The sequence below is a fragment of the Podarcis cretensis genome (assembly GCF_951804945.1).
Source record: "Podarcis cretensis genome assembly, chromosome: 14".
In the NCBI taxonomy this organism is placed as follows: Eukaryota; Metazoa; Chordata; class Lepidosauria; order Squamata; family Lacertidae; genus Podarcis; species Podarcis cretensis.
The window spans coordinates 22,042,346-22,057,517 of NC_137183.1; the positions used below are offsets into that span (position 1 = coordinate 22,042,346).

General features: G+C 48.6%; 2 protein-coding genes across 5 annotated transcripts in view; one reads left to right on the forward strand and one right to left on the reverse strand.

Annotated features, from left to right (window-relative positions):
• Positions 1 to 15,172, reverse strand: part of LOC307203455 (F-box/LRR-repeat protein 14-like) — a 234,344-nt gene that overhangs the window by 108,589 nt on the left and 110,583 nt on the right. The window lies entirely within an intron of this gene.
• The window catches only part of PCSK6 (proprotein convertase subtilisin/kexin type 6), a 99,031-nt gene continuing 89,171 nt past the window's right edge, over positions 5,313 to 15,172 (forward strand). For 2 of the 4 annotated variants that reach the window (XR_013833213.1, XM_079954229.1), the window contains exon 1: positions 11,520 to 11,699. Coding sequence is in view for 1 of the 4 variants with exons in the window: in XM_079954229.1 (XP_079810355.1) it covers positions 11,535 to 11,699 (165 nt within the window). In the remaining 3 variants the exon portion in view is untranslated. Of the gene's footprint in view, positions 5,504 to 7,114; positions 7,263 to 11,519; positions 11,700 to 15,172 lie in introns of those variants that run through there. The other 2 variants (XM_079954231.1, XM_079954230.1) reach the window with 2 other exon arrangements.

Here is a 15,172-nt window from a genome sequence, read left to right on the forward strand (position 1 = left end):
AGGATGGTGACCACTCAAGCAAGGGCTGGTTTTCAGTAACTCCATATTGTGTTGCTAGCCATGGGAAACGTTGCGGTTCCTATCTTCTTCGGGGGTGCTTTTCTGTTTCGAGAAGAGGCAAGCAAGAGGTGACACAGCAGAAGTATGTAATATTATTCATGGCATGGAGAAAGTGGTCAGAGGACAGTTTTTCTCCCTCTCTCATAGCACTTGGGGAACTTGGGGACATCTAATGTTCGGCTGATCGCCGAAGAATTGATGCTTTTGAATTATGATGCTGGAGGAGACTCTTGAGAGTCCCATGGACTGCAAGAAGATCAAAGCTATTCATTCTGAAGGAAATCAGCCCTGAGTGCTCACTGGAAGGACAGATCGTGAAGCTGAGGCTCCAATACTTTGGCCAGCTCATGAGAAGAGAAGACTCCCTGGAAAAGACCCTGATGTTGGGAAAGATGGAGGGCACAAGGAGAAGGGGACGACAGAGGACGAGATGGTTGGACAGTGTTCTCGAAGCTACCAGCATGAGTCTGACCAAATTGCGGGAGGCAGTGGAAGACAGGAGTGCCTGGCGTGCTCTAGTCCAAGGGGTCGCGAAGAGTCGGACACGACTAAATGACTGAACAACAACAACAATGTTGGAAGACACAGGACAGATGAAAGGAAATACTTCTCTGTGCATCACATAAACTATTTAACTCTCTCCCACAGGAGGCAGTGAGGCCAGCAACATGGATGACTTTAAAATAGGATTGGGCATGTTCTGGGAGGTTAAGGATATCAGTGCCTACTAGCCATGATGGCTAGGCTCTGCCTCCATGGTCAGAGACAGTGGTGCTTCAAGTACCAGTTGCTGAAAACCACAGGAGGGGACTGTGCTCTTGTGCTTGGGTCCTGCTCAGGGGTTTCCCACAGGCATCTGGTTGGCCACTGTAAGAACAGGATTCTGGACAAGATGGCCATTGGCCTCATCCAGCAGGCTGTTCCCACGATATAAGGTAAGGTAAGGTAAGGTAAGGTAAGGTAAGGTAAGGTAAGGTAAGGTAAGGGTAAAGGACCCCTGGATGGTTAAGTCTAGTCAAAGGCGGCTATGGGGTTGCGGCGCTCATCTCGCTTTCAGGCCAAGGGAGCCGGCATTTGTCCAAGGACAGTTTTCCAGGTTGTGTGGCCGGCATGACTAAACCACTTCTGGCGCATGGAGGACCGTGACGAGTGTTAGAGTGCACGGAAACGCTGTTTACCTTCCTGCCAGAGTGGTACCTGTTTATCTACTTGCACTGGCATTCTTTTGAACTGCTAGGTTGGCAGGAGCTGGGACAGAGCAACGGGAGCTCACCCCATCATGGGGATTTGAATCGCCAACTTTCCGTTCAGCAAGCCCAAGAGGCTCAGTGGTTTAGACCACAGCGCCAGCCCTGCTCCATCCCCACCCAATGTGGAGAAGTGGAACAGGCTTGGATGTTTTGCATTCTTTCTTTTTGTACCCCAGCCAAGCTTCACCCATCGAATTTCTGCCTTTGGGGCCGCTGCCTAAAAGCTGAAGAGTTTGCAAACTCCGCAGCCTGCCGATGGCAAGCCAGACTTCTGCCACATCTAAGGAAGAGAGGCTTCTCTTTGTATGCTGCCGGAACAGGACCTCGGTGGTTTTCCACTGTATTTGCATCGACACCAATTTCCAGCGTGGCTCGTGGAGTTTCTTGGGGGTGGGGTGGGGAGGGTGAGCGTTGCACATGGAGAAGACTTTAAAGCTTTACTTCTTTCAATAATATATTGCTTCTTGGGACCAGAGCCATGGAAACGCACACTGAGTGTTTGTATGAAGGCAAAGGAGCAGAAGAAAGCCCAGGCTTTTTCTGTTTGCCTAAGGGAATCCATTGCAGGCCCGCTCTGTATTTACTGAGCACATTCTTTATTTATTTAACTTATTGAACTCGTGCTACTGAGGGTGCCATTGCCCACAGTCCGTCTGGCTTTCCCCGTCGCTCTTTTTATGAAAGGAATCTAGGAACCAGTGGCGTGTGGGTATGGGTGAGAAATTTATCTGCTTCACGTTGGCAAAGGTTGAACTGGTGGGTGCTTGGGGTCTAAAGCCCAGAAATACACCCAAAAAGCAACCTGCAGATATGTGCACACTAAACCTTCAGACCTACAGATCCTGCAGTGTGACAAAGATGACGATAGGTACAGGAAGCTGAGTCACACCATTGGTCCATCTAGCTCAGTATTGTATGAACTGACTGGCAGAGGCTTTGCAGGGTTTCATAGAATCGTAGAATTGGAAGGGACCTAAGGGTCCTTTCAGGGGACACTGGTGGCGCTGTGGTCTAAACCACTGAGCCTCTTGGGCTTGCCAATCAGAAGGTCGGTGGTTCGAATCCCCACGACAGGGTGAGCTCCTGTTGCTTGGTCCCAGCTCCTGTCAACCTAGCAGTTTGAAAGCGCACCAAAAAGTGCAAGTAGATAAATAGGTACCGCTCCGGCAGGAAAATAAACAGCGTTTCCGTGCACTGCTCTGGTTTCGGTGTTCCATTGCACCAGAAGTGGCTTAGTCATGTTGGCCACATGACCCGGAAAAACTGTCTGCGGACAAACGCCAGCTCCCTCGGCCTGTAAAGCGAGATGAGTGCCACAACCCCAGAGTTGTCTGCGACTGGACTTAACCATCGGGGGTCCTTTATCTTTACCCTTTTAAGGGTCATTTCAAGCACAGTGTTTCCCAGCCCTACTTGGAGATGCCTGGGGTTGAACCTGGGACCTTCTGCATGCAAAGCAGATGTTCTCCCACTGAGCTATATGGTACTTGTCCCTTTTCTGGGTATATGTATGAGACCCCAATGTTCTCACACCAAGGATCACAGCCTAAGGCAATGGTAGCTAATGTGATGCCCTTCTGATGCTGTGGACTGTCACTTTCAACAGCCCCATTCAACACAGCCAATGGCCAGCGGGCACTCAAATTAATTTGTTGCAAGCCTTTGGTCATCACAAAGATGCAAACAGCATAGAAACACATTTGAGCACAGGTGTTTCCCAGCACACAGTACCCCATGCTGTACAACAAAATTCTGTCTGATCCGTTGAGCTGTGGAAGCAAACTTAGAAACCTTGCACGAAGCTTATTTATCCCCATCTATCAGCAAACAACAGGTTTTCTTTTTATTATTCAAAAAAGGAAGCTCTCTGGAGAATTCCTTTGAGAAATCTGTCCCTAGGAGAATCGTACAAGGAGCGATAGTGAACATAATGAACAACACTTTCCACCTCTCCCTAGCTGCAGAATGGTTGTGGCTGATGGGACTTGTATTCCAGCAACAGCTGGAGACAGTGCCTTATCATTAGGCAAAGTGAGTGGTTTAACAGCCAATCCCTCTTCCCAGGGAAATCTGGAAATTGTAGCTCTGTGCGGAGAATAGAGGACTCCTAACAACTCTCAGCATCTTTAACTAACTACATTTCCCAAGATTCTTTGGAGGAGGCAATGACTCTTTAAAGTGGTACGACACACCTTTAAATGTATAGTGCGGATGGGCCCATACGCTTGTCCCTGTAACTATTCACCAGAACTGGAAAGTGCTGAATTAGCTTTGGAACAAACGTCTTCTCTTTTGAAATTCACTGTTTTCCGCCTGACTGCAGTGACCCCCTGAATTCCTTGAGACGTGACAGATTCCTGCCTCACAAGGCACATGCTTCTGAGAGGCTAATCACAGGATTAGATAATAAGATCTGTTTGGTGTGATTCCAATAATCCAGTCTTTGCTTTAGCAAAGTGAAAGGTAAAGCAAATCTCAGATAAAAATCAAGCCGGGGTTTTGAGTACTCGATACATAGGAAAATCTGGTCTTAAGAGTTGAAATCTCCTCGGCTTTTATGGCATCTACTACAAGACTGAGTCTTTTGCTAACCCACTGCTTGGAGTAGCAGCATAAGTATAGTCTTATGATCTAATTCAAGGGTAGCCAAGTTGGATCTCTCCAGTTGTTGCATGGCCAACAGTCAGGGATGTTTGGGACCATTGGAGGTAATCCATTAGGCAAGTAGAATGCTTCCCCACCAAGCTCAGACTGTCCTCAGCCAGTCCCCACCTGCCCACTTCCTTACTTAGAACCAGTGGCGTAGTGTGGGGGGTGCAGGGGGGCCCGGCCGCACCGGGCGCAACATCGGGGGGGGGGCGCGCTCGCCGCCTCCGGAGTCGCCGAAGAGCCTCGGGCGCAGGCTGTAGCAGAGCCCCATGTCTCGCGGAACCGATGAGCTGTGCGCGCGTCCGGGCTGAAGGCGTCCGGCAGGCAGCGGCTCTCAGCGCTCGCCGTGGAGGGCACGCCAGGCAGCCCCTCCTCACAGCCCCGCCGCCGCCGCTGCTGCTGCAGCTGCTGGGCCATGTTGCATTTTCCTCGCCTCTCTGCCCTCCTCCTCCGGGCAAGCGGCGGCGTTTGGGCGGCAGCACCAGCGGCAACTCGCCTCAGATCACCTGACACAGACCCGCGGCGGCGGCTACCTTACCGTAAATACCCCAGCCCAGGCAGCAGCAAGAAGCTGGCAGCGGCAGCAGGTTAGGGGTTAGGGGCGCAAATTACTTGCCTTGCCCCGGGTGCTGACAACCCACGCTACACCGCTGCTTACAACCAGTCCAGGCCGTGGCTTAGACGGTCCACCTCCTTGTCCTTGGTCACAGTGTTGCCCTTGGAGAGCTCAGCAGGGAGGAAGATGGAGACAAACGCAGAATTCACTAACTCCACTTACCATTGGGGCTAGCTCCACCAGCCATGTGCTCTGGTGCTGGTGTTGGCCTCCCTCACTTCTTTCCTATTCTTCCCAATGGGCGCCAGTTTCCACTGGTGGGAACTGTAATCTAGAAGTCACAATTTCAGCTACTCTGGGTGTTCCAGACAGGGACTTAAAATGGCAAATAGGTTGGTAACACAAATTGGCAACTGGCATGTTTTTGCAATGCTGCATTTTCCACAGAAAGGGAAAATCTGGATTCAATTTGACAAGGGAAGAAAGATAGGCTGGCATTTTGATGCTAACAATGTTGTGTTGACACTGTGGCTGCCTCTACACTAGGCATTTAAAGCACATGCCTTCCCCCAAAGAATCATGGGGATTGTAATTTACCCCTCACAGAGCTACAATTCCCAGCACCCTTAACAAACTGCAGTTCCCAGAATTCTTTGCAGGAGGGCATGTGCTTTAAATGCATGGTGTGTACACAGCCTTTGAAAACTCTGCATTCATAAAGAGCAGCAATCCTCCAATAAACATTTATTTGAAAGCACCCTTTCCCTTCCTTGCTATTGCAGAAGGACCTCAGATTGCCATACTGGCTGACCCTAAGAATCTCTGCATACCATTGGCTGAACTGCTCTGACCTCCCAGAAGGACCAGGCAAGACAGGGTGTCCTAGGAAAGGAAGGCTGGAGAAGAATATAAGGGAGCATTTGAAAAAAGGAGAAGGAAAACTGGAAAAGGAACAGAGGAGAGCTGCAGAAGGAAAAGAGCTTCAGAGGTAAAGAAAGCTGAAATTCTTGCAGATACGAACTCTTTCACCTTGCCAATTTTTGCGTACCCTCCTCCCCTCCCCTCTGGAGAAGTATTTGAAGTGGTTTTTCCTTACCCTTAATTGCTTGGCTCACAAATTTCATTGAACTGTTTGCATCACACAGTGTGCCTCTAGCTTTGAATTGAAACATTCATGCAGGAAAGGTTATTATGATAAATATTCATTCCATGATTGCATCCACTGCCTGGGCTGGAACTCTGGATCCAGTTCGGGGCTGGCATCAACACCTGGCACCCCAGGGCCCCTGTAGCCCTGACAGGGTCCACTGCTGAAGCCCCCACCCCCTACATCAGGCAGCTGTATTTAGCCATACATATCCCACCATGTCCCAACCTGGCAATACTCTGGGACATGAGAGGATGTTAAAAGGGTGGCTAGACCCAGCTGCCCAATCAGCGCTCTCTGGAGGGCTGTCATGGCAGCCAGATAAACCCAGCAGAACACACACAAAAAAGAGGTGACTCATCTGAGGACGCTTTGACCAGAACCTGCCCAAACCTGGAGCCCTCCCTGGCATAGCTGTAAGCATTTCCCTTTTTTAAAGGGAAATTCCCTTATTCTGAATAGGATTCCTCGCAAGTTGATAGCTATGCTCCCTGGCCCACTTTGAGGAGATCTGAAATAATAACTAACTACTAACTAGCAGCAGATCTCCAGGGTGTCAGATAGCTGTCATTCCCAGCCCTACCTGAAGATGCTAGGAATTGACCCTGGGGCCCTCAGCGTCCCTAAAGCAAAGCATCCCTATCAGTCCTTGGTACATAGGGGCCTACGAAGTCAGGCTACAACTAGTTCAGTATTGTACTGTTTACACTGCATGATGCTGGCTCTCCAGCTTTTCAGGCAGGGGACATTCCCAGCCCTACGTCAAGATGTCAGGGATTGAACCTCTGCATGCAAAGCAGATGCTCTACCAATGAGCTAAGACACTTTCCTCAGGGCCCAGTACCTTAAAGAGAGCAGAAAAAGACAACATTAGCTTCCATGACCTTTGGTTGTATAAAGCAACCTTTTGTTGCTTGCTATTCCTTCCCTGGGGACGCAGGTGGCGCTGTGGGTTAAAGCCTCAGTGCCTAGGACTTGCCGATCGAAAGGTCGGCGGTTCGAATCCCTGCGGCGGGGTGCGCTCCTGCTGCTCGGTCCCAGCGCCTGCCAACCTAGCAGTTCGAAAGCACCTCCGGGTGCAAGTAGATAAATAGGGACCGCTTACCAGCGGGAAGGTAAAACGGCGTTTCCGTGTGCGGCTCTGGCTCGCCAGAGCAGCGATGTCACGCTGGCCATGTGACCCGGAAGTGTCTCCGGACAGCGCTGGCCCCTGGCCTCTTAAGTGAGATGGGCGCACAACCCCAGAGTCTGTCAAGACTGGCCCGTACGGGCAGGGGTACCTTTACCTTTACCTTATTCCTTCCCTGATTGCACCATCCCAGCAATTATGACACCTTTCTCCCCTAACCAGAAAATGGTCCTTTGTGTGATGCATCATCAGAGGGTCCTAGTCAGGCAGCAAATCAGACTCAGGACATCAATAAAACAACAGCCTTTCCCTTTGATGGCATGTTGGTATAATACATCAGTGGAGCAATGGGTTGCCCCGATTATGTATCGGCGCCATCCATCATTGGCGGAGGAGAACCTCTGAGAATGTATTATTCCTGGCACATCATCATCATTCGATAAACAGAAGCACCATGAGCTAAGAGCCACTGTAAGTTCGCAGGCAAGACAAATATCTGCTCCTTAATGGTCCATTCAGGGAAATCGTAGCTCAAATGCGATGAATTCGTATGGGTTATTCTCTGCTGATTTTGCTGTAGCTGGAGGGGCTGCGGATGGAACCAGGGACCGTCTGCAAGAGTGAGGGGTGGGTGGGGAGAAGCACATTTCTGTGATGGGAGTTGGCCTCTCGCAAACACACACAGGGTTGAGATTGCTCAGATGCTTGTGACCATGGCAGCACTCAGCCCGGTGAAAACAGCCTTAAAACAAGGACGGGCTAAAATCCTTAGCAGAATATAGAAGCTGAGCTTTTATTTAAAACTCACTCACCCATTTCTAAGCCTTAAAGCAGTGCAGAAAAATGTAAATGTGTATATGCCCTCTGAATACATACGTATTGAATTCTACCTATTGGTAAATGTTTATTTGCATGCAAAAAGCTTTATGATGAGCCTTAAAGGCAGAGTTAAGAGGGTTTATTTGGTGTTGGTGGTTGGGTGGTTGGTTTAGAATTCCACTCTTCCGCTGAAAACAGAAAGGATTTCAAAGTGTTTCACTGCGGCTGGATTGTGATCAAAATTAAAAAGCCCAAAAGGAACACAGGAAGCTGCCTTATACTGAGTCAGAGCAATGGTCCATCTGGCTCAGTATTGTCTACACTGACTGGCAGTGGATCTTTGGGGTTTTCAGACCAGGCACACTCTCAACCCTGCCAGATATGGCACCTGGGACCTTTAGCATACTAAGCCTTTCAACAATGAGCTACAACCCTTCCCCCAAACCAGTGAATTAGTAAACTCACAGAAACAACTGAAGCTGCCTATATACTGAGTCAGACTCTTGTTCCATCTAGCCCAGTACTGTCTTCACTGACTGTAAGCAGCTTTCAAGGGTTTCAGTCTCTCCCTGCCTGAAGAAGCCGGGGACTAAAATGGGTAGAGTTGAGTTGAGAAACAACTATTATACACACACATCCTGCTATTATGCACAGGATAGAAGCTTAAATTTGGGGTCCCCTCCAAGCCACTGCCAAGGTTTTGCAGTCCTTTTGCAGAGTTTTGCAGCCAATAATACCTCGTGTTTTTAATAATAATAATAAATTTTATTTATACCCCGCCCTCCCCAGCCGAGACCGGACTCAGGGTGGCTAACACCAAATATATAATACATTAAAAACACAAAATCAAACGATTAGTTTAAAATAAAATTCGAATCACATTTAAAATCAGAATAAAATGAAGTGGGAACCCACAAATCATAACCGTAGGGGTAAGGAATTAAAAGTTCACCAGGCCTGGCAACTTGTGTGGAGCCAAGGAGGCCACTTACATACAGGGTTCCATAGAAAGAAGGGCGTCAGACTGTGCCCAAAGGCAGAACAGCTCCATCATACAGGCCCTGCAGCATCCTGTAAACTGAACAATTGATACATCAATCCTGGGGGTCATAGGTAACACCCCCCAAAAACAACCTTCTCCAATTCACCCCAAACCGGGGCCAAAGTTTTGCAAAACCCCACATTTTGCAGTGTCCTCCAAACTTAGAAATCAGTACTCAAACTGGAGGTTTGTAGTTAATGAAGCTAAATAGGCTGTGCTTCAGAGTACATGGCAGAGCCAGATGTTGAAAATTGATAAGCTTTGGATAGGTGTTGCAAACCATAATCTGTTCTTAAAGGCCCATCTGCACAGGTGTGTGTGAGAGAGATGTCACACCATCAACTTAGCATCCCAATCAACATATTGTACAACTGTTGCTTTGTTTTCCAGGCAGTGATGCATTTCCTCTTTATAATCACAGCCACTCATCAAAAGTAAACCTTCCTTTTAAAATGATAAAAGAGACAATGGTCTCCTGCCCTAGACCTGACCCCAAGCCAATCATGTTTTTTTAAGCAAAGGTCAGTGTCCTTTTTTTTACAGCTAGGTGCTCAATTCTAGATGTTCTTAGATAAAAGAGTTCTAGTTACAGGTAGGTGTTGGTCTGCTGTAGTCAAAACAAAATAAAAAAATTCCTTCCAGTAGCACCTTAGAGACCAACTAAGTTTGTTACTGGTATGAGTGTTCGTGTATCTGAAGAAGTGTGCATGCACACGAAAGCTCATACCAATAACAAACTTAGTTGGTCTCTAAGGTGCTACTGGAAGGATTTTTGTTGTTGTTGTTGTTTAGATAAGAGAGTAATCCATGGACTAGGGAGGGCAATCCTCAAGCCTATGAACACTCCCCAGGAGAGATCCCTTGCTGGCCCAACTTTTAATTCTCCTTGAATGTTTTTGCCTGGCCAGAATGTGTCCTTGAGCTCTGATTATTCATCCTGTTGGATGCCTGGGAGCTACAGAGGATGTGTGTGTGTGTGTGTGTGTGTGTAACTAGCCTACCATGCAAAGGTAAAATTTGCATTACTTGCTCCACCTACTTTTGTCTCTGGCTCCGCCCAGCACTAAAGTGTGGCCCTTGGAATGCTGTCCAGAAGCAAATGCAGCTATTGGGCTGAAAAATATTCCACAGCAGTGGTCTCAAGGGTGGCCCAGCCCATTTTGCCACCTGCTGCTGTGCCTTGCCTCCCACTTTGGCTGCCGCCAGAATGCCCCCCTTGCTGAAACTTGGTGAAAGGGGGTGCTCCACAAGGCCTTGGCAATGCTGTGCGCCAGAATGTCCCCCCTCCCTTTACTGAAACTTGGTGATGATGGAAGCAGTGGGATGGGCGGAACGCCTCCTCTTGCACTTCCACTACCTGAGGCTGCTGCTTCACCCTGCCTCATGGGTGGGCTGGATCTGCCTGGTCTATGCTGACTGGCAGTGACTCTCTAGGATTTCAGACGGGGACATTCCCAGCCCTACTTGGAGATGCTGAGGATTGAACATGGGACCTTCTGCATGCAAAGCAGATGCTCTGGCCCTGAGCTATGCTTATCATCTAAGATTGTACAGTGGTACCTTGGGTTACATACGCTTCAGGTTACATACGCTTCAAGTTACAGACTCCGCTAACCCAGAAATAGTGCTTCAGGTTAAGAACTTTGCTTCAGGATGAGAACAGAAATCATGCTCCGGCAGGAGCCTCCTGCTGCTGCCGTTCTCATCCTGAAGCAAAGTTCTTAACCTGAAGCACTATTTCTGCGTTAGCAGAGTCTGTAACCTGAAGTGTATGTAACCCGAGGTACCACTGTATAAGAGAGGTGACTGAGTAAAACACATTAACTCCTATGGATGTTGTCATATTAAAACTGAATTTAAATGTACTTATAAATTAATAAAAAGGTATGTGAACATGCTTTCTCAAATCAGCTAGGACTCTCTCATTCCCTTCTAAGTCCACCCAAGTTGGGAGCCAGCACTTCACCCTGAGAAGTCGAACTCCATGTTTTACGCTGTGTTGAGTACTTTCTTGTCTCTCTCCCAATATCCAGCTTCATTGGACGACCTGGCTTAAAGAAGAGGAAAAAGATTTTCCCCTTTCCAGTTTCCTCACACCATGCATAGTTTTATGCAGCTCAATCATGTTTCCCCCTTTTTTTCTGAGCTCAGAAAACCCCCAAACCCTTTCTCACAGGGAATAACTTCCTTGTGGATCTGGATTGCCTTTTTGGGCACCTTGTGGATCTGGGTTGCGCTTTGAGGCACCTTGTGTAATATTTGGGGGTCCGATGACAAAACACCCTGAAAGTGGAAGTTTTGTGAAGAAGCTTTATTCAATGCGGCCTCGAAGACCTTCTGCTAAAACGCAAAACCAAAAGCCTAAGCAGCGGCCCAGATCATGTGACCCAGGAGGGGGTGACCAGGAACGACTGATTTGAACCCCATGCTATCCGCTTTCGCTCGGTTTAGACAGCCAAACCAGTTCTTCCGACTGGGAGGCGGCAGCAACAGCTCCCAAACTCTCCCGCTTTTCCAACAGCGACAAGCTGAAGAAGAGCGCGCGAGGAAGGGCTTCAGCGGCTCCCAGATCCGGGATCGCCTCCCCCCGGCGGCGGGCTTGCCAATCTCGGCTTCGGCTGCGCCGCCGGGATCCCGAGCGGATCCTTCCCCGCCTCCATCTCTCCGTCCGCCCCATCCTCCCCCCCCCCCCGCTGCCCGGCTGCGCCCGCCTCAAAAAGGCTGCGCTCCCCCCACTGGCCGGCTGAGGCAGGCGGGGGCCTGTCTGCGATTCACTCGCGCCGGCTTCGGAGCGGGCGTCTGTGCGCGCCGTCGCCGCCAGCGGCTCTCTCGCTGCGCCTCTCCCCGCGCGCAAAGAGCCCTGCGCCGCCGCCGCCACCACCATGCGCGCCTTCGGGGCTTGCCTCCTCCTGCTGGCGGCGCTGCCCGCTTTACCGGCCCGGCGCCCCCGGACCGTCTACACCAACCACTGGGCTGTGCGGGTGCTGGGGGGCCCCGACGAGGCGCATCGGCTGGCCTCTGCTTACGGCTACCTGAACCTCGGACAGGTGAGAGAGGCAAAACTTTTCTTTCTTTCCATTCGCTGTTGTGGAACGCGAGGATCCTGCACGAGCGGATCCCGAGTGTGGGGGGTGGTTGGGTGCCGGGGATGATTTTTTTGGGGTGCTCCAGGCTGTTCCCCGTCTATAGTTCCGTAGCAGCGCTGCTCCCCAGAAGGAACTTTCCGTGCGCCCCCGAAGGAACTTTCGGTCCAGTTTTTGGCACCGCTTTGCCGCCGTCTTCCCGCTGGGAGAAACCCAGGAAAGGTGCAGTGTCGACGGTGCCGGTCCGGTTTAAGACAAGCATTGCTTCTGGATCGAAGGGGGTTAGGTAGAAAAATCCGCACGCGCGTGGCAGGTAGCTGGGTGCAAGTGCAAATCAGGAGCCTTGCCACACCTTTAAGACTAGCACGTTTAAGGTGCAAGCCTGTACTTGTCTGCTCGGCAATAAGCCCACATGGAGTTCACTGGGACTTGTGAATGAGCATAGGATCGCCGCAGTATTAAAGCCGGCTTCCTTACATGCAAACTGGGCTCCAGGCGATGAAAGCCAGGAGGACAACGACCCAGTGAAACCAGCGGAATCCTTAACAGGTTCCCGGGTTAAGTACTTAATAGATCCCTGCCAGTTTCTGTGCAAGAGTGAAAACTGAGCATATTCTTAGCTCTCTCTTGGAAACGAATGGGGCTTTAAAAGTGCTGAACTCCAACTGGGTGAGTGCCCTAAGAAAATTGTGGCAGATGTTTTCAGGGGCTGGAGTCCAGTTTTGCAGATGTGTGGTCTGTGTAGGTCTCTCTCTCTCTCTTCTCTCTCTCTCGCCCCAGCTTTATTTGGTCCCCATGTTTTGGGGACTTTCACCCCCAGTCGTCCCCAGCCAGCATGGCAGTGGTGAGAGATGATGGGAGTTGTAGTCCAACAACATCTGGGGATCCGAGGTTGGGGAAGACTGCCGTAACCTATGAAAATGTACATCACAACATATGTGAGAGTCATTAAAAAAAAAAAGATGCCACAGATTCTTTGCTAGGACTGAATCTCTGGGTTTTAAAATATACAACTACAAAGTGCATAAGACTGATTCTTTTCAGAATGGAGGTTTGTCAGGTCTTTGGGAAGATGCTAGATGCTTGAAAGGTAGAATCCTAGCGTTACAGGTTGTATGTCATTTGGGAGAAGGGCGAGCTACAAGTTGCGGAGACGGAGAAAGCTTTTACGCTTTTACATAGTGAGCTGCCTTATCAGACCATTGCTCTAGCTCTCCCAGTGCTGGCTAGTCTTGAACAGCACTGCCCCTCCAGCTCTCAGGCAAACAGGCCTTTAATTTGATCATGTACCTGGCATTGCTAAAGGTTGAACCCGGGGCAACCTGGCTTCTTCTTAAGTAGGAAGTTTTAAAAGTCCAGGCAGTGTTTCTGTGTTTGATGCTGGCAATTTGCTGCTGCTGGTTCTGTGGAGGTGGATCCTGGATCGGTGGGAGCCAACAGGAGTTTTCTTCTTCCCCGCATGACCTCTCGCCTTCCCCACCATCTGCATTCTCTGTAGTCATTCCAGTGACACCCCCTACTCAGCCTCAAATCCCTCTCACTCATTAAATCCATCATGACTCTCCCAGGCTATTGTTCTTCCAGATTCTTTCTTTCTTTCTTTCTTTCTTTCTTTCTTTCTTCAGTCTCCAGAGCTTCTTAGGCTGTGCATACTCCATACATTTAAAGCTTACCCGTCCCGAAGAAGGGAACTGTAGTTTATTCAGATGGGAGTTGTAGCTCTGTGAGTTGTAACCTACAGTTCCTGGGATTCTTTGACTGTATGTGTGTTTTAAATGTGCTATAAATGTACGGAGAGTATTCAGTAGCCTGCCCTCCCCATCCCAGTCCCCACCAATTAATTTTCAGCTCAACCCCAACTTTTGCCGAATGGTTCCATCCAACCAGCTCTAGTTGACACATGATAGCAGATGGATCCAAAAGGTAATTAGTCAGCTAAAGCATGACAGAAAACATCTGAGGCGGACTCCGAGGGGAACTGCCAAGTGGAAATGAATCAATATTTAATTTTTGCACAGCAAAATGCACCCTTATCAATTTAATACCGTTTATAAAGCTATTTTATATATTTCTTCCCCAACTGCTGTACGTAAGACTAATCAATTTTTCTGTGGGTGTTGGTTTTTTTTAAGGGTTGGGGTGTGTGACAGTGGAAGGGGGGAGCGGAGAAGGATTGCTATAAAGATGGAAATGTTTATATTGAGATCACTGCCAAGATTTTTTTCATATTTTTTATTTTTTTTGGTAATTGCTTGAACTTTATACTATCTTTGCAGATTTTAATAACAACTCTGCTTGGGGAATTTTTAATTTTTGTTATTTTTAGGTATGCGGGTCATTTAGCGAAGGTGGCAAAAGAACCAGCATGGGACTCATAAAACACACCTGTTGGTGTTTCTTAATTGATTCTGTGAATGTCAGGAAGGGGGCAGAATATCAACTGAAAGCACAAGGGAGATCTGATTAATGGCTCTGTGTGTGTGTGTGTGTGTGTGTGTGTTTGTGTGTAAGTAAGAGAGCGAGATCAAGATCACAATAAGGACAGTGAAACAACCCAGTTGTGACACACTGGAGTGTTTAGGTGGCCCCACTCTGAATTCTTTGCATTTCCAGTTTCCATCCAAATTAAGCCAAGTTTCTAGCTCTCTTGCTGTTGTATTTTAAAGCATCTTGAAATCCAGTGAAAACCAGGGAGGAAACACAACAACAACATAAAACCCATTATTATCATTATCGTTATCATTATCATTATTATCTCAGTTCTCTTGATTTTTAAGACCAGAATAGGAAGCCAATTTCTCTCCAGATGTTTTTGGGCTACAATGCCCATAATCTCTGACCATTGAGCATTCTGGCTGGGCCTCAGTTTTGCCCATGGACGGCCATCTGTCCAGATTTTGCTCTGAACTAATTTTAAGATGTATTTTAATTAATTGATCACCTGTTTTTCTGTTCTTATGTTCTTTGTATACTGTGTTAGTTTTATGATGTTAGCCGCCCTGAGCCCGGCTCTGGCTGGGCAGGGCAGGGTTACAAATAAAAATGTATTATTATTATTATTGGATGCAAACAACATCCAGAAGGGCCACAGGTTCCTCATCTCTGCTGTAGGACCTTGGTCAGGAACTAGTAAAACCAAATGGTCACGTTTATAAGAAGTGGGAGGAGAATGGGCCAAAACTATATGATGTCACTACATATGTTTACATACATGTACATGCAACCTGCCAGCGAGCATCACCTGCATTCTCCAAATAATGTTTTCTCCTGTTGGTCAGATTTGGTCCAGAGGCTGTCAACTGTTGACCTCCGGTGGAGGAGACTGTGTGAAGTGGCATAAAAGAGGGGGAGGGAACCCAGTTCTCCCAGTAGCTGAAAACCTGATCCAGCCTTATGGCTTGAGGAACCTCAGTCCCAAGGGCCAAATGTGGCTCCTA